This window comes from Thamnophis sirtalis, unplaced genomic scaffold (assembly GCF_051295495.1).
Source record: "Thamnophis sirtalis isolate CommonGarterSnake01/CBP01778 unplaced genomic scaffold, rThaSir2_p1.2 scaffold_2, whole genome shotgun sequence".
Taxonomy (NCBI): domain Eukaryota; kingdom Metazoa; phylum Chordata; class Lepidosauria; order Squamata; family Natricidae; genus Thamnophis; species Thamnophis sirtalis.
The window spans coordinates 23,593,481-23,613,040 of NW_028261382.1; the positions used below are offsets into that span (position 1 = coordinate 23,593,481).

A 19,560-nucleotide genomic window follows, 5' to 3' on the forward strand; every position below is an offset into this window, starting at 1 on the left:
CCTTTTAACCTAGAGTAGGGTCCTATTCAGCTTTTCACAAGCTAGATGTTTTCATTGCGGAAAAACTCCAGGAAGAGCTTCCATAAATTATAGCAGTTTTTTTCAAATTCCCCACACATGACCCCAAATGTCTCAGAGGAAAATGTAATGCTGGCACCAAAACCTGATGGTGCAGCTTTTGCTCACCTGGAGATCCCTGTAAAGGTCCCCAAGAGTTCAGGGCAGCTTCTGGCAATTTAATGTCCTCGGGGGTTTCTATAAAGTACTTGTGTGGGATTTATAAATGCAGCTTTGTGTAATCATGTGTGCTAGATAAAACAAGCAATGCTTCTCTAATGCGACTCCATTCCAAAGCTACTGAAAGGAGTCAGCCTGGCTCTCCTCTGCGCCTCCTCAGGCATCTCAACTTCCCCGTTTCAACTGGCTCACCTTGTTATCTTTGGCCTCCACCTGCTTGGCAGACTCCTGGATCCTTTTCTGCAACTCCACAATAGTGCTCAGAGACTTGTCACAGCGCTCTTTCTGGTCTTTGATTTCCTGCTCAATGTTGATATTTCTTGGCTGAAGCAGCTCCTTCTCATCCTTCAAGGATGGCTCCTCTGCATTTGCCTTCAGTGAATCCTGCTGCAGCTTTTCCATTTTGTTAGTCAGCTCAGCCAGTTTCTCAGCCATGCTGCTCACCTGGCCTTCTAGCCTGCTTCTCATTCTCTTGTGCTCAGATGCCTCCACCACCTCTCTCTTCTCCAGCTTGCTTAGTGCTTGCTTTGTACTCTGAAGTTCAGACTGCAGCTGGGAGACCTCTTCTTTTCTGGTTTGGTTTTCTTCCTCCTTCTCTCTCCATCCGGACTGGAGAATTGCCATTTCCTTCTCTAGCCTTTCTTTGATTTGGGAGTGTTCTGCCAGAGGCACCGAGGTGGCCCGTAGATGGACCAGTTCCTGCTGCAGCTCTTGAGCTCTCTGCAGCTCTTGCTGGTTTCTGGTTGCCTGGCTGTGGAGTTCTGCTTTCAGGTCCTCAATGGTGCAGCTGAGCTTCCTCTCCAGGGCCTCCACCTGCTCCAGAGGAACATACTGGCCCTGCAAGCGGCTCTGCAGCAGGAGCACCTCTGAGTGCTGCCTGGCACTCTCCTCCTGAAGCCTCTCCTTCTCTCCTGTGACCTCAGCAAACGTTTGTTGCAGCTCCCTTAACTCCTTGTTCAGGTCATCCACCTTGCTTGCCAACATTCCCTCCATTTTATGATATTTCTCTGCAAGGATATAGTTTTGCTGCAGATCAGTTTGGACAGTCAGGATCCCAGCTGTTAACGTTCTGATTTCCTCTATGTGTTTCTGGATTTCTTCCTCTTTTATCCTGAGCTGTTCCCCCTGTTCCAGGAGCTGGTTTTTCAGCTCCATCACAGTTGCCTCAAAGTCCCGCTTCTTTTCATCTAGACTGGCAAGGGGAGCATATTTCGACTTGATACATTCTTGAATCAAGTCAATCTCCTTCTTCTGGGCTTCAATTTCTGCATGCAATTGGACCACTTCTTCTTGCTTTTCTTGGTACTTTGCCAGCACTGCAGAGTTGCTTCTCTGAAGGTCTTGAATATTTTTATTCAGAGCAGCGACTTTACTGTCATGGTCTTTTGTACTGAGATATTCAGCCTGCATTTGACTTTGCAACCCCCTCAACCTCTGCTTCAGTTCACCGTTCTCTTCATTTACTTTCAAATATTCCTGCTTCACCTCTTCCATCTTCCCTTTCAGGTCTGACAATTCTTCATCTGTTCTTTCTAGCATGATGTTCAAGGCAGTTTTTGTCTCTTCGTGAGTTTCTGAAGAGACATACTGTTCCTTCATAACATCTTGGAGAGCTGCATTTTTAGTTACCAATTCAGAAACTTTGGCCTGCTCTTTTTCATATCTTTTGCTAAGTTCATTAAGCTGCTTTTGCAAGTCTGCCAAGGTAGATTTTAAGATTCCTATTTCCTTCTCATGCTTTTCAGGAGGAATGTAACCTGTCTGAAGCTTACTGACCTTCTCCTGCAGGCACAGCTTCTCCGCTAGTAGTTTCTCTGTTTCTCCTTTATACCGGTGATATTTTTCAGTGGTTTCCGTCACCTTCTTGTTCAGCTCTCCTACCACTTTCCTTGTGTCTTCATTGATCTTCAAAGGAACATACTGGGTCTTCACCTCACCCCTGAGGGTCTCCATCTGCTGCTTTAGGAGACTATGGTCCATCTGAGCCCTGTCTACCGCCTTCTGCAAGGCTTGGTTTTTCTGTTTCAGTTCCAAGTGCCCCTTCTCAAGCTCACGGGCCCTTTGCTCATATCTGCTTCTGACATGCTTATGTTCCTCTGGCTTCACATAGTGAGCAAACTGAGCTTTCTGCTTCTCAAGCTCCGTCCTAAGATGCTGAACTTCTATGCACAGCTTTTCACGCTCTTTCTCCAACTCTGCTAGCTTCCAGCCCTTCTCATCAATTTCATTGGACAGAGAACTCTTCATCTTTTCAAATTTGCTAGCCAATTTCCCTGCCGTTTCCTTCAGCTGCTCTTCTGCTTCGGAAAAAGTCCTCTCCCTTTTTTCACGTTCCACCTTCAACATACCAAGTCCTTTCTGCAACTTTTTGTTTTCCTCCACCAGCCTTGCTTCGTCTCGTCTGAATTCTTCCACTAATAGCTCATTCTGCTTCAACTGGTTCCTCAACTTGCCCACTTCAGCTGAAGCTCCCTCATACTTAGCCTTCATGTCTTTCAGCTGCTCCTTCAGCTCCTCAGCCACCTTAGTGCCACCTGCAGCAGCTTCATTTGTCAGGTGATCCTTCAAGGCAAGAAAGTGGGTCTGCATCTGCTTCACTTTCCCTTCTGAATCAAACATTCTCTTCTGCACATCTTTTAAAGCATCTTCCAGTTGTTTTATCTGCTGATCCGACTCTTGCTTAATTCTTTCACACTCGGAGACCAGGGCTTTGCATTCTGCAGTCTTGTGGGACAGCTCTGCCTGAAGCCTACTGAGGTCACCTCTTCCTGCCTCATAACAGCTCTTGATGCTGCTGAGCTCTCGCTTGAGAGTCTCAGTCTCCGAGGTTCCACACTGTGTTGGGCTTAAGAGCTCCAAAGGCCTCACCATTGACCGGCTCTGGAGATTAGCAGGCGGCAAAGCAAGAGTTTGCTTTAAACGAAATAAAGGTATTCGTTAAGTTTCATACAATTGTTTCTATAAAACAGTAACTTTAACATTTTTTATGTAAAAGGAAAAGCTTCCATCTAGTTCAACTCTGGTGTTTTGAATGCTATACTCCCAAGTTCATTCCATCATTTTTCAGATTAAAAGGCAGGCTAATGTTGCTTAGGATGAAAAATATGATGCCTTGTTGGATCACCAATTATACTTAGGATAAAAAGTAGAAAATAGGTATAAGGACATCCCTCCACTAACAAATGTATTGCCTCTAAATTTTACTTAACTTGGAGATTAAAATAGCATCCTCATTTCCAGATTTAAATTGCCAGCACTGGAAGAGTGTGAAGTTCAACAACTCCCCAGCTCAGAGAGAGCACAAGTGGGCCAATGTTTGTAGCCAATGGCCATGCAAAGCATTTGAGAAGGATTCGGAGCAGGGGTGAAATTCAGCAGGTTCCGACAGGTTCTGGGAAACCGGTAGTGGAAATTTTGAGTAGTTCGGACAACCGGCAAATGCCACCTCTGGCTGGCCCCAGAGTGGGGAGGGAATGGGGATTTTGCAGTATCCTTCCCCTGCCATGCCCACCAAGCCATGCCCACAAAACTGGCAGTAAAAAAAATTGAATTTCAGCACTGGTTCAGAGGCTGCAGCAAGTGGGGCAACAAAGAAAAAGAGATAGCCGAGATCAGGGGTGTCAAACTCAAGGCCCGTGGGTTGGATCTGGCCCACAGGATGCTTAGATCTGGCCCGTGGGGGTGCCCTGGAAAGGACCAGCCCATGGTGCCTCTACCAGTGAAAACCTTTCACTGCCAGAGGGCCGCAGAAAGCCAATGCGGCCAAAAACGGAGCCTCAATGACTGATGCCGAGGTGGCCATGCCCACCCTCCCCCCCCAGCCCCCTGAGGTCAAACACAGCCCTGATGTGGTTGTCAATGAAATCATTTGACACCCCTGGCCTAGATTATGTTCCCTTTTTTTGAAAGGCCTTGTTTTTAAATAGCATTAAACCAACATTTCATCGCTATTTTTGTGGTGAATTTATAGTTTTATGAATTTCTCACCTCAAAAGGGCAGAAAAAGCCAACTGCCGACAGCCACAGTTGCAGGGGGGTACTGACAGCAAAAAAAGGCAGGGGGGAGAGGGCAATTTTGTGGGCATGTTCTCACTTCTCAAAGCCCCAGCCTCCTCACGGGTGGAGCTACAGGAAGCTCTGCTGAGGAATGCGGCATCTCCAGGGGTTGCCCAATAACAGATTTAGATGCCAAATAATACATGGATCGCATTTGAAAAGCAAACTCGAGTTGCATTGGAACCAAGAACATTCAGGTAGGTACCTGGGATCCTGCAGAATAGCCTGGGTCCATCATTAGTACATTTTCTTTTCCTTAAGAAAAACAGAACACGTTCCTTCTTTAATTTGAAACAAATGTCCACATATTATATTTTCAAAAAGAAAAGAAAATCAAATGCACACATTGGTTGCACAACAATTTTGAAATGGTATTCCATCTCTTCAGATGCACAAAGTATTTCCATATACATTTGGGAGGTGAAAAACACAGTACTTACACAGTACTTATATTAAGCTTATTAAAGCAATATTAATAATCTAGCACTGGCTTTATACAGAAGAGTTGTTACCACAAACATCCTGGCAATAGTAAGCTATTACTATTGTGAGATATAAAATATTATTTTATTTCAGCTGCAAGTGATAGATCTGAAAATCAAGATAGTTTAGCAGTTCCAGAGTGGAATCTCCTCTGAGACTCCAAATATTAATGGCGACTTTAAAGTTAGCAGCGGAAACCAGATGGATTACATCCCAGGGTTTTGAAAGAGCTGCCAGATGTGCTCTCAGAACAACTGGACCATATCTTTCAGAGCTCCTGGAGCATTGGATACTACACTTGATCTTAGCCAAAAGGCCAAGAAACGATAGGCCGACAATGCTACTGGAGCACTGGGGAACTATTAGAGGACTGGAAAAGAGTTGATGTGGTTTCAAACTTCAAAAAGGGAAAAGGTGTGGATCCAGGAAACTACTGACCAATCAACTTGACACTGATACCTGGGTGAAATCCTAGAAACTATCAAGGCAATTACTAGAAGCCAACATGGGTTTTAAAAAACAAAATTTGCCAGAGAAACCTTATTCCTTCTTCAACAAAGTGACTAAATTAGTGGATCAAGGAAATGCTGTGGACAGAGTTTACTTCAACAAGGCATTTGACAAAGTAGAACATAGTCTACTTCTTGGTCATAATATTTGTTAGACAGAATCACAACCAGATGGATTCAAGTTGACTGATCAACCACACTCAGCATATAGTCCAAAATGGAACTACATCTGCATGGAGGGAAGCATGTAGTGGGGTACCCCAAGGTTCTGTCTTGGGCCCAGTGCTCTTCAATATCGTCATAAATTACGTAAATAAGGGGATAGAAAGGGATCTCATCAAATTTGCAGATGACACCAAGCTGGGGAGGAACAGCTAACATTTTAAAAGTAGATTTGAGATCCAGAAGAATTTTGACAGACTTGAAGACTGGGCCCTATACAACAAAATTCAATTAAGTGGTGAGAAATGTAAGGTTTTACACTTAGGCAAGAAAAATCAAATGCATAGGTATCGAATAGGTAGTACATGACTTAACAGCAGTATTTGTGAAAGGGACCTGGAGAACAATCAATTAAGTATGAGCCATCAATGTGCTGCAACTGCCAAAAAAGCCAATGCAATCCTAGGATACATCAACAGAGGAATCGTATCAAGATCACGAGAAGTGAAAGTGCCACTTGATACTGCACTGATAAGATTACACTTGGCATTCTACATAAAGTTCTGGTCCCCATGATACAAAAAAGATGTTGAGAGCCTAGAAAGATATAAAGTATAATAAAGACAAGAAGAAGTCTGCAGGTTAAACCAACTCCAACGAAGAGAAAGATTATCCACATGATAGCAGTCCTCCAATATCTGAGGAGCTAACACAGAGAAGAGGGGAGTCAACATATTCTGCAAAGTACTTGAGAGCAGAACAAGAAATAACAGGTGGAACATCATTAAAGAGAGATCCAACCAGAATTAAGGAGAAATTTTCTGACAGTGAGAACAATCGGTGAAATGGCTTGCCTCCAGAAGTTGTGGATGCTCCATCACTGGAGGTTTTTCAAGAGGAGACTGGTTGGCCATTTGTCTAGTGTGGTATTAGGTCTTCTGTCTTGAGCAGGAGGTTGGACTAGAAGACTTCCAAGTCGCTTCCAACCTTGTTACACTATGTTCTATGAAATGTCATTTTCAAATTCTGAATATTGCCATGATAACAAAGGCATATCCATTCATTCTCCCTGTGCTGGAATCTGTATCTTTTCATTACTCAGAAGTGGCGGGGCATGACTAAAGTCGCGACGACACAACGTGCGATCTCAATGCTCTGAGATCGCAGTTGACACTTTTGCCACTGGGGGGTCCAAACGGATCTAAACTGTCCCGAATAGACAGTGAACAGGAAGAATATGTCTTGCTGATCTTGGGGATATCGCAAAATCCCCGAAAAAAGCAAGAGAGGTTCTTCAAGCCGGTGATGAAAATTCCAGCCAAGGTTAATGAGGTCGGGGTGGCCCCAAAACAGAAGGAATGGAAAGTGAAAGTGTTTCCAGCTAGTGAGGAATTTTTATCGTTTTAAAAGAGAGACTGCCTATAAAAACTTAAAAATCGATTTAAATTGAAGAAGAATCAAGCGGCGAAATTAAACTTCTAATGGTTCTGGACAGTGGTTATCTCACTTTTTTAAATACTATCTTTATGGATGGAATCTTTACAAGCCTTTTAAAATGGATAGATTTAGTCTTCTTTTTCTACTTTCTCTCTGTGACTCTCTGTGATTTAAAGACCAAAGTTTTCCTCTTTCATTGCCGTGGGTATTTTTTTTAAAAAATCATTTAAAAAATGCACCTCTTTTTATAATTTTAAATTTAAAATAGATATAAAAAAGAAACATCTTAACAGTGCTACGCTGCTCGAATGCTGGGAGGTTTTGTTGATTGGAGCTTTGTGTATTCAAGCGGAACCTTCTCTGTTCTTCAGAGAAGGTTTGTTTTGACGGCTCATTACAGAGCAAAAGGGGTAAGCCAGATGTCCCTTTGAAGTGTGTTTTCAACCAGAGAAGAGGGGAAAAAACAGCTTTTGTGAATTCATGTTTTAACTTTAATAATCTTCCAAGCGAGAGCAGCTGTGCTTGTTAAGATGGCACAATGTCAAAATATAGAGACCGTAAGCTTGCAGACAATATTTTTAGAATTACTTAAATTATCAAATACATATGAAAAAAATAGAACAAAAACTGGAATATTTGGAGCAGCTAACAATAAAATATGATGAAAAAATTGAAGATGTTTATCAAATGCAAAATGAGGGGATTGAAACCCAAAAAATTGAAGTAGAAAATGAATATAAAGGGATTAAACTTGCTGATATTTATGGCAATTGGTTTGTTTTTGAAAATGCAAAGAATGGAATATTGAAAGAGGAAATAAATGGAGAGGAAATCTATCTCAAAGGGCAAGATGTAGAAGAAGAATGAAAAATTAAAGAATTTATGGAGTATGAAACCTTATCAGCAAAAATATTGATAACACTGCTGACAATCAAAGATAAGCGGAATAAAGAAACAGAAATAGGGCATCAAGATTATATGAGAGATCTTACAAGCAAGGAGTTGCTAAGAGAAGTCTATACAAAGCTGATCAAGAAGATGTTTAGATTAATACCACAAATGGCAAAAGACATGAGACTGTTTTGTCACTGGAAAGATACAGGTTGATAGATGGAAGAGTATAATTTAAAACTAGTTAAACTTAATGAAATTTAGTGATAAGAGATATAGTCAAATAAATATTTGATAATGTTACTATTATATACAATGTCATGATGAGTAATAATTGGATATGAATATTGAATGGTACCCATGAAAGGAAGATTAGAAATCCCTTTGGATTATATATAAGGGTTAATTAAAAAAATGCACGAAAGTCTTTTTGTAACCAACTGATACACTTTCTACAGCATGTAAAGAAGGATGTGTTGTGTTTGTTTTGAAAATTAAAAATAAAAAAATATTTTAAAAAAGAATCCCTATTAGAAAGCTGCCATGGAAGTCCAGGTTTTTGTTTCCTTAGTAAGACCACAGCTGGAATATTACATCCAGTTTTGGTCACCACATTATGAAAAAGATGTTGAGACTTGGAAAAAGTGCAAAGAACAACAACTAAGTTGATTAAGGCCCTGGAGACTATAATATAAGACGAATGTGTCAGCTGGATCTCCAGCATGGGTTTCTTCAGTGTGCTTGCTTTAGCTGCCATAAAAACGGGGACAGGGGCCCTTGGGTATTTGGGAGCTGGTGTAGTCCCATGAGAACTGAAAGGGAGGTTTGCACTCATGCATTACGGCACTGCTGGGTGGAATTGTTTACACTCCATCAAGGCAAACTGTCCTAAGATTCCAGATGGGAGAAATACCTGAAGACAGTTTTTTTCACAATATCATAGTGGATGTTGATTGGATTCCCAGTGCTGGACCCTGGGAGGAGGGATTTGGGTGACTTTCAATCTGTAACCTTCGAGTGTTTTGAATTAGAACTGCCTCGCTTTCGCTGCTAACTTTTCAAACTTAGTAAAAGTACCTCTTCCCTAAATCAGTGGAGTTGGGGGTTTTCTTTCTTGAGTTTTGAATGGAGGCAGGCTTGACAGAATGGTTGCAGGATTTGTTTATGGCCAGTCGTGAGAAAAGAAGGACTAGAGGTGACATGATAGCAGTATTCCAGCATTTGAGAGGCTGCCACAAAGAAGAGGAGGTCAACTTATTTTCCAAAGTAACAGAAGGCAAGACAAGAAACAATGGATGGAAACTAATTAAGAAGAGAGGCAACCTGGAATTAAGGAAAAATTTCCTGACAGTTAGAACAATTAACAACTTGCCACCAGGAGTTTTGGGTGTTTCATCACTGGAGGTTTTTAAGAAGAGACTGGACAGTCACTTGTCTGAAATGGAAGCCTTGTTTACCTCCACATATACAAATCTAAAAACTATGTCAGAAGACTCATGAACATCAACATTGAGGGTAAAACGTTCCTCCAGAAAAGAGGCAGAGAGTAGAAGATAAAGGAGAGACAAGGAGGGCAGAATGTCATGTGGTGTTAGAAGAACCAGCCTACTTTGAAAGGTACAAAATGTCCCACCCTGGGCTATCTAGCATCCTCCTGTTGTCCATCCCTTGAGAGGCTTCACCAGCATCTGACTGCAATGGGCACATCCCTATTCCTTCTGCACATGGACGCAATTCTACTGAGAAGCCTACCAAACCCACATTTCCTCAACTTGCCTCCCACTGCCTGCCCACTGAAAAAAACCCACACATTGTTTTGGAAGAAGTCTGCTAGGAATTCATCTGCTTCCTGGAAGACAAACACAATTACAGGCTGCAGAAATAAGCAACTGCAAAACTGTACAGAAAGGCTGCCTGGCATGCTGAAGAAGATATCAAAAGCTACCTACTGTTATTAAGGTTGCTTCCAGATCCTGCATGGTCACCCTGAAATCACAAAAAACAGACATGGTTTCACATAGCTAATTGGTTGCCAATCAGGAACTTTAGCAATAGCAATAGCAATAGCAGTTAGACTTATATACCGCTTCATAGGGCTTTCAGCCCTCTCTAAGCGGTTTACAGAGTCAGCATATTGCCCCCAACAACAATCCGGGTCCTCATTTTACCCACCTCGTAAGGATGGAAGGCTGAGTCAACCCTGAGCCGGTGAGATTTGAACAGCCGAACTGCAGAACTGCAGTCAGCTGAAGTAGCCTGCAGTACTGCATTTAACCACTGCGCCACGTCAGCTCTTTTTTTAAATGAGACTTCTTTCCTTCCTTAAATTCCTTCAGAATTACCAATGATAAAATTCAAGGTAAAATGTACAGAAGTTTCATTCATATCAACAAAATGGATGCATGAGATAGTAGTACACAACCGAGCTCTTTAACTAGCGCTCAAGAAGCTACAATTTCACCCTATTCTGCACTGATCAGACTAAAGCCAGATTAGTATGCCCAGTTCCGGGCTCTGCATTTGGGGATGGATATTTACAAATTGGCACACACCTAGAGGATAACAGCCAAGAGGCTCAGGGTGAGGAACAGTGGAAAGCATTAGCTGCTTTTAGCCTGGACAGAGGAGACTGCAGAAAGAAAAGGCCAATTTCTTTCTGAAGGGCTGTCATACAGGCAACTGGGTAGAACTGACCCAGAAAATAGGCAAGAAACAATGGTTTAAAATACAAGAAGTAGATTTATCATGGAAAAAATCTGTAACGGCAAGAGCCATTCAGCCATGAAACAGAATGCTTTGTTGGGGCAGGAGGTGGGATGGACTCTTCTTCACTGCAAGTACTGAAACCAAAGTCATCTGTTGTAAAGGTAAAGGTTTCCCCGCACATGCGTGCTAGTCGTTCCCGGCTCTAGGGGGCGGTGCTCATCTCCCTTTCAAAGCTGAAGAGCCAGTGCTGTCCAAAGACATCTCCGTGGTCATGTAGCTGGCATGACTAAATACCAAAGGCACATGGAGCACTGTTACCTTCCCACCAAAATGGTCCCTATTTTTCTACTTGCATTTTTTACGTGCTTTCGAACTGCTAGGTTGACAGAAGCTGGGACAAGTAACGGGGGCTCACTCTGTTACATGGCACTAGGGATTCAAACTGCTGACCTTCTGATCAACAAGCTCAGAGTCTTAGTCACTGAGCCACCACGTCCCTGTTCATCAACAGATGACACTGTTCATGTGTCATCTGCTGAGGACCACACACACACACACACACACACACACACACACACACACACACTTTCTGGTTCTGCAAAGGACTGCTAGAACTGAAGAAAGGGACATTACCTCATGGAACCTGAGTTTTGACTTCAGAGCTTCAAGCATCCGCAGACTCTCTTCTTGTTGCATTTCCTTTGTGGCCAGAAGCCTCCTCAGCTCATCTTTCTAGAAGAGAGCAACAGTCACTGCTATGGGGAGCCAGAAATATCTGATTCTCTTTCTGGGATAATATACCTTTATAGATTTGATGTACACAAATATCCCGCAGTGTATAGCTAAAGTTATTTGAGACTTAACATATGCTGCCATTACATAAATCCTGGTGTGTTGGCACAATTAACCCAAAATGTTTTTAAAGCACCCCTTCCCATTATTTTATTATTTTAGATCTATTGGGCAATTCCATCTCCATCCAAGGAGATGGAAAAATGTTTTCCTTTCAAGTTAATGAGAATGAACAAAAGAATTTCCTTTTTTACCTCAGTTTCAAGATCATCAGCAACCATTTGCTCCTAAAAACAAAACAGCACACATATTCAGATATTTGAAATTATTGTTTCTTCTATCATTCATGAATGGTTAGTGCTATAATTCACCTGGCAAAGGATACTTTTCTTCTGTATTTCATATATTGTCCCAGATTTGGCAAAAATATTCTCTACACAGACTTCTTCTGCCTTGCATTCATACCCCCACAAAAATAACCACAAGAACTAGAATTTTAGACAAAGGACAAATCCTGTCCTTTACAATGCCAACTCCTAGCAAATTTTCTGACAGTTTAAAGAAGCCACAATTCTGAGGCCAAAGTTGCCAAAGAGAGAAAGCAAGAAAGAGATCAGCCTCTCCTGAAATTACCTTCCTTCCTTCCACATAATAAAGAAAAGCTTAATAAAGCACATCAATTGACTTGGAAGCCATGCCAGTACTGCTTCTTTTTAAAAATACTGTTCTGACACAAGAGGTAGAACAATCAATCAAAGCCAGAAGAACAACTATTTGGTAACAACAATATGGCTTGATCCCCAAATGCAGATTAGCATTTAAACTTGTAGATCACTCTGTTTAAAATGAAAAACCAGGGGAAATGAATACATCCCTCAATCTAATCATCACGAGAAGCATGCTGCAGAGGGCTGCCAGGGTGAGACCATAGCAATGTCTCCTGGCCTCAACTGCTAATTTATCATCCCTCTCCAGATGAAGCAAAGCTTCCCCTTGGGCACATTGGCCACTGCTGCAGCTTTGTCCCTGCTGCTGAAAGTGGTGCCAGATTCCAGCAATGGGGACTCCACTTCAAAAGGCAGACTGGGAACTCTTCTGTCAGAGAACATGCCTCAGAGTAAAAAAAATGTCATCACCTTTATTCTAACCATTCTTCAGAAAGGGATGGTAGGTAAAAAGAAAAAAAGAAAGGTAAATCTGGGGATTGAGGCTTGGTATTTTATACCAGCAATCTCAATTACATGTTTGTGGCACAAACTGGGGCTTGTTACCTCATTTAGCTGCAACTGCAATCCACTTATTCTGTCTAGTAAGATTCGCTGTTCCTGTTGGATTTCCCTCATTCTTCCTTTCAAGTCTTCGTTTTCTCTTTCTAATTCCTGGGAACAAAAAATCTTAAAGTGAGGATGTCATCAGACATTGCAGCTAATCTTAGCTCCCTCCCCAAGTGAGATCTTCTCTTTCCTGTTTTCCCATTGACCACTTGCCAAGGGCAAAAGACCTGACTTCTCCCTGAAGCTACATCTGAGCAGAGGAAAACAGGACACTTCCCCCACCTCCTCACTGGCAGAAAGCAGCCAGTGATTTCAGTCTGCTGGCTGATTCATCCCCATCCCCCAAAATACTGGAAGTCATTTCTTTATATTCATATTTATATATTTTCCTGCCCTTTTTATTCTTTCTTTCCATTTTCTTTAACTTTTATTTGTATTAATTTTTTACTATTGTAATTAAAATTCTTAATAATTATAATAAAAAAAAAACCTACATGCTATTGCAGAAAACTTTGCAGCACTGTAAGTAATATATTTTTTTATTCTGAAAGCAGCAGAGACACATAGAATTATTCTGGTTGGTTTGGCTAATGCAACAAGAAGACTGTGATGAACCCAGCGCATCTCTACAGGAGGCCAGTGGAATAAACAAGGCTGGGATTGCCTGTAATTCCCAATCCAGAAGAGGAGGTGCGGTTCTTACAGGGAATGTTTTGGAATCAATCCTGAATAACTGCGGAAGGAAGGTCTTTGCACTCATTTTTCTTTAATAAATGCTCTTTGAGAAAAAGAAGGGGAAATAGGGTTGGTGGGCTTTCCTCAGGAACATGTAAACCAATTGGGAAGCTGGCTCTGGTTACTTCAATACATCCTCAATTGATCTATGGAGCAGGAAAAGTAAAGTTTCCATAGACAGAAGCAGCAAACAACTCCAATTAAGATTTTGAATGGATCCTGAACGGTCTGGAAAGGATATTAGAGAAAGTATGATTAAAGCCTTGGCCCGGTTAATTCATTGGGAAGAAAAGACCCGCGACTTTGAAATAGATAAAATTTATAGAGTAAATTCCAGATTTGCTACTACAAGAAAATTATCAAGAAGAGTCTTAGTCCATTTTTTAAGAACTAAAATGGATCCTATTTTGGATTGCCACTTCAAATCTAAATTAAGAATGGAAAATGTGGATATATTTTTTTGAAGGAAATTCCTGTCAGAATCTTGAGAAAAAGGAAAGCTTATTTCTTTTTTATTGATATCCTGAAGAGGAAAATTCCCTTCTGCTGGGATAAACTTGAAGGAGTGATTACTTATCAAAAGCAAAGATTCAGATTGAATTGTACAGAAAAAGCTAAAGACTTCTTGATCATAAACTAATTTTGGACCCAGCTGGAGAAATTGATACAGACAAGCAACTAGAAGTAGATCGACCTCAAAAAGTCGACACGGAAGAAGATATGGCTGATATGTCCATACAGGAACTTACTACTTTATCCAAGCATGGATATTAGGTTTACAACATGGAATATTAATGGGAAAAATGCCCCATCTAAGCATTAAAATATTTCATTACTGAAGGAAACTTAATGTTGAAATAATTTGTCTTCAAGCACATATTAAGAAACAAAACAAAAAGTATTTAATAAATAAAAGACATCGGGAGGAATTTATATCTGCTGGTGTAAAAAAGATTAATGGAATTGCTTTATATATAAAACCCTGATTTAAAACTGTTACAGATGAACATGGTAAATTTGCAGAAATGGAAATTGAGTTTAATGGAATAAAAGCAATAGGTGGATTTTATCAAATGGTGATAAAAGTTATTTTTTTGAATATCTTATGGCTCAATTACTACCTTTTATGTGTGAAAATTGGCTTATTCTGGGAGACTGGAATGGGATGATTTCTCCAGTTTTGGATAGAACATCTATAAAGGTTTAGATTCTCCCATGGTAAACTACCAAAGACATTTTTTGAGATGATGATTAATTTAGCATTAACAGACACAAAGAAATGGCTCTGCTAGAGCACGTACTTTTTTTTCAGAATAATACAAGTATTTATCAGGGATTGATATGATGCAGATTCCTAAAATTCTTGCAAATAAAATCCTAAAAGTTGATATTTTACCTAAATCTTTTCTGATCATAATCCAGTTCTTCTGGTACTTAGAAAAAAGAATTTGAACTCTAAATGGAGTATTTAAAAATACTCATTTAATTTTTAAAAGGAGATTGTAAAGGACTGTAAAAAGAAGCTGAATGAATATTTTGATAATAATTTGGGTAAAGGAACAAATTTAATGATTGTGTGGGATGCCAGCAAAGCAGTTATGAGGGGTTATTTTATACAATGCTATCACCTAGAGAAGAAGAAAAAATCCCAGGGAAAGATGCAGAAGATATTTTACCCAAAAAAAACAGACGTTACCAATACTTGCAACTGATACTCCGTTTAAACAATGACAGAAGTCTATTTCCACATAGCAAGCGAAAACACCAAGAATTAGATATAAACTTTTGCATGATGCTAAACTGAGAAGGGGTTGATTCTAACAATTTCAAATTGTATTTTGATGCTTGATTCTTTTCCCCCTTTTCCCCACACTTCTCCCTTCCCTTAGTTTCTCATTATTTTTATATGGCTTTGTATTTTATATGTTAATAAACTAATAAAAAAATGGAACCCTCCAAATGAAAATCGATGCATTTGCTGCCATTACTTTTTCTCATGATTGTTTGATCAAATTTTAATATTAATTAGATATTTAATTTTGATTTGAAGGTCCCTTGAGAGGGTCTTAGAGGAGTCCTAGAACGAAACACTTCACAAAAACTGACCTAGACTAACTGTAATATAGTTACTAAAAATACATGTAAGGGTCTTCCTGTGGTGACATCATCGTGCTTGGAGCTGAGGAACGGGAGTTCTCCTAACCTCTAACTCTAACTTCTTCGTTTGAGCTCATTTCTGAGTGCTGTGGATCTTGAAGGGACCAGAAGATTAAGGGGGAAACTCTGAAGACGCTGGGGTGATAAGGCAAATCCCCCAGCAGGTAGGAGAAACTCACTAAACGGACGAGGATCTATCCTGCCACTTGGTCAGGACCGGAGCAATGGCAACCACATAAGAAGGAAGCAGAGAGAGAAGGCAGTTGAAATTGAGACATCTGTTACTATTATTGACAACCCAAAGAAAAGGAGGACAACGCAAAATTGGCAGAGAAGGTGAGCTGGAAAGAAAGAGGCTCTGGGAAGGAGACTGTTTTTGCAGTTCAGATTTTTGCCGAAAAGTAGTGAGAGTAGAGACACTGAGTTGGAATTGACAGGGTGAATAACTTGAAAGAAAGTGACCACAGTGAGAACGAAAACCCGGCGTGGACAACAAGAGTAGGACATAGTAACTGCTGAGAAGACTTGGAAAGCATAGAAAGGATTGTTTAACAGTCGAGTTGGTTGTTTACTTTTTTCTTCTTGCTCGTTCTTCTACTGTTTTGTTTTTCCAAAGAAGAGTTGAACTTACAAGTATATGGTATTTATTCTCCTCAGAACTTGGAACAGTACCAGAGACAGTAGAGAGAGAACTGATTTGGAACTATTAGAGGGCTTCTTTACCCACCCCACTTTATTTTCCTTTGCCGCTGGACTTGTTGTATTAACTGATTGACACTAACAGTGATACTGAGGAGAGGGTGACACCTAGTGGATTATAAATTTGAACCGTGAAGTCTGATGCAAGAAAACCAACGGTGATATAAGCTGATATATATATATATACATAGAGAAAAACTAATTACTAGAATTGAATACCTGTATAAATGATACAATTGAGAGACATCTATTTGTATAAGATAACAGTGTGATATATAACTCTATGATATATAATAATTAAGGATCAAAAACAGAATAAAATAATACGTAGGAATGTTTAGATATTGAAATGTGATATTAAGGAAAGTTAATTATTGTTAAATACTGAGATATATAATTATTGATACCATTGATATTTCTGATAAAGCATGGTATTTGGGAGGGGAATCATTATGTGCTGGAGGAGTGTTCTAGAAGCTGTCCTGACCATCTCTTTGCGCATATGGAGAAAGGAAGTTTCCCGCCAAGGCTAACTGTCCAGCATTCCACTCTGATGATGCTTTTTGAAAATATCTCCCACCTGACAGTTGGATGAATTATTATTGGACTATGAATTCCATCGGCCAGCCAGTGCCGGCTGGCAACTACAAGGAGGAGGGCCTTTTCAGCAGTTGCTCCGACCCTTTGGAACGAGCTCCCCGTGGAGATTCGTACTCTCACCACCGTCCAGGCCTTCCGCATAGCCCTTAAGACCTGGCTAGCCCGTCAGGCCTGGGGACAAAGATAGCCGCCCCTCCCGAATGATGAATGAATGTTGCTCATTATTTTTACTTATATGTGTCTACGTCATTGTTTGTATTCCCCCTCCTGATTTTATGTGAGCCGCCCTGAGTCCCCTCAGGGAAAAGGGCGGCCTATAAATGTTAATAAACTATAAACTATAAACTATAAACTATGAAATGGGGTGCCAAGGGGAGGGGATTGAACTATACATGATATCCATTGCTTTCGCGCCAATTTATCCAGACTCAGCTTTGCTTTGCTCCTTATCGTTTGTAATTAGTAAAAGTACACTTAATTTCAAGAATGGAGTTGAGTGGTTTCTTTCCTGATTATTATATGAAGCAGCACCTGACAATTCCAAAACATACCGGAAGAGAAGGAGGAAGACCTGAAAGGAAAAATGATTGAAATCTTCACCAAAATTCTACAGAGAAAAGAACAAGAGTTGAGAGGGGACATCGATGAAGCTTACCGTGTGCATACTAATTATGCCAGAAGACATAGGCTCCCGAGAGAAGTGCACGTAACATTTGCCAAAAAAACAATTAGAGATGAAGTGTACAAAAAAACCAGAGAAGGGATGATTACATTCCAGGGAAAAGAGTTGGTCATGCTTAAACAGATTCCACGGAGAATTCATGAACAACATAGACAATACCAATTTTTAACAAATCAGTTAAATAAAAACAGAATAATGTACAGGTGATTGGTACCAGAAGGGGTACTGGTATCTTGGCAAGGAAAAAGATATAAGATAGAGAATATAGAAGAAGCGCAGGAATTCTATGAAAAATACTGCACAGGGGAAGAAGAACAAGGAAGTAAAGAGGACCTAGAAAGTAGAAGTCAAGAGGAACAAACATCAGACGACAAGGAAATAAACAGGAAAGAAGAACAGAGGCAAGAAAGAGAGAGAGCAGAAAAGGAAGGCGTGAGAGGGAAAAGTCAGATACAAACCAGAAGCAACAAAAAACACCCCATCTACAGATGGACCAGGAAATAACAATTATTTCGATAAACTTGAATGGACTGAATGCACAAAAAAAAAAGAGCGTAGATGTTTAATAAACTTAAGAAACTGAAGGTAGATATAACCTGTATACAGGAAGTGCATATTAAAAAGGAACATAGGAACTTTCTAGAAAACAAAAAACTAGGGAAATTATATACAGCACTGGCAGATTAAAAAAAAGAAGAGGGATAGCAACCTATATAAAGGTAAAATAGACTCCAAAGAAGTCTACTCTGATGAAGAAGGCAGGATGCTAATGAATGAATTAGAGACAACAAAAAAACCGATATTATTAATAGTAATATATATGCACCAAAATCAGAAACAAGAGGAATTCTATAGGAAATTACACAACAAAATAAACGAATTAGAAAATAAAAATATTTTCTTAATTGGGGATTATAATGCAATAGTGGATTAAAAAAATGGACTATGAAAGCAAAAAGAAAAATAAAACAAAAAAAATACATTACCCAAATCTTTTTTTGAGATGCCAATGGAATATAAATTACATGATATTTGGAGAGAAAGGGACAAAACAAGAAAGCAATATACCTTTTTATTCGAACCTCTGTCTCTATCAAGAAGTGACATGGCTTAGATTTCATGTGGTCTATGTAATCAATTAGACAAAATTGAAATAGAAGCAAATGAGTGGGCAGATCATAATCCAATAAAATTAAGATGGAAAGGTCAAAGAAGAAGAAAAAGATGGATGATGAATTCAAATATTGTAAATGAAATAGAATACACTCAAATGCTGATTCGTCGGCTTCCCGGTCCTCCGCTGGGCTCCTGGGTGTGAAGGGGCCTCCAAACGGCCCACGCGGCTCCTTTCGCCCTCTTATGCAACCGCCCGGTTGCTGGGGATCGTGCTAGCCAGCAGCGTGGCTGTCTAGCGCTGAGAGCACAGCAGGTGGGGTGAGTAATCCACAGAAATCTTCTTAGGAAAAAAAAATGCTGTAAGGAAAAAAGGCCTTAATCCTAAGGCAAGGTGATGCAGCCTGAAGAATCCTGGGGGATTCTTAGAGGATGCAATCCTAGAAAAACCTGAAGGAAAAAAACCCTAAACTTCCAGGTGAGGGAGAGTCTGGAAAACACTCCTTCTGGGCTGAGTCTGAGGTTAATCTGGGAGAGCAAGAGGAGGATCAGAGGCATGGCTTCAAAAGATTATCCTCAGACTCCAAGGGCAAGAAGGCTGGGTTAATACCCAATGGTTACTCCTCCCACACCTCACTCTGGAAAAGAGAAGATACCTCAATTGAAAATCTCTGGGACACTATGAAAGCATACACAAGAGGTCTTACAATTGCCGACATGGTGAGAAAAACTAGAAAACAAAAAGAGCAACAAGAATGTATGCAAAAAGAACTTATGGAAGCCGAAGATGAACTACAGAAAGACCCAAATAATAAAATTAAAAAAGAAAAAAGAGAGATGATAAAACATAAGATCAACTTAATAACTCAAAAGGAATTAGCACAGAAAATTAAAGCGGCTAGACAAAATTACTCTGAACAAGCCAACATACCTGGACGATGGCTGGGATACAGATTGAAGAATGAAAGAGAAAAAAGATGATATATCAATTAAAAGATGATGAGGGAAGAATTCAATACAAAGCAGA

At 40.2% G+C, this 19,560-nt stretch overlaps 1 protein-coding gene and 1 pseudogene across 4 annotated transcripts in view; both read right to left on the bottom strand.

The window, feature by feature from the left end:
• UACA (uveal autoantigen with coiled-coil domains and ankyrin repeats) overlaps nt 1-19,560 on the bottom strand; it is a 58,348-nt gene that overhangs the window by 4,640 nt on the left and 34,148 nt on the right. For all 4 annotated transcript variants that reach the window (XM_014074176.2, XM_087704432.1, XM_087704431.1 and 1 more), the window contains exons 11-16: nt 12,545-12,652; nt 11,528-11,560; nt 11,115-11,213; nt 9,725-9,761; nt 4,499-4,548; nt 430-3,150 (exon numbers count right to left, since the gene is read on the bottom strand). In XM_014074176.2, coding sequence (XP_013929651.2) covers nt 430-3,150; nt 4,499-4,548; nt 9,725-9,761; nt 11,115-11,213; nt 11,528-11,560; nt 12,545-12,652 — 3,048 coding nt within the window. The remainder of the gene's footprint in view (nt 1-429; nt 3,151-4,498; nt 4,549-9,724; nt 9,762-11,114; nt 11,214-11,527; nt 11,561-12,544; nt 12,653-19,560) is intronic.
• On the bottom strand, nt 4,877-5,104 carry LOC148048498 (U2 spliceosomal RNA; annotated as a pseudogene).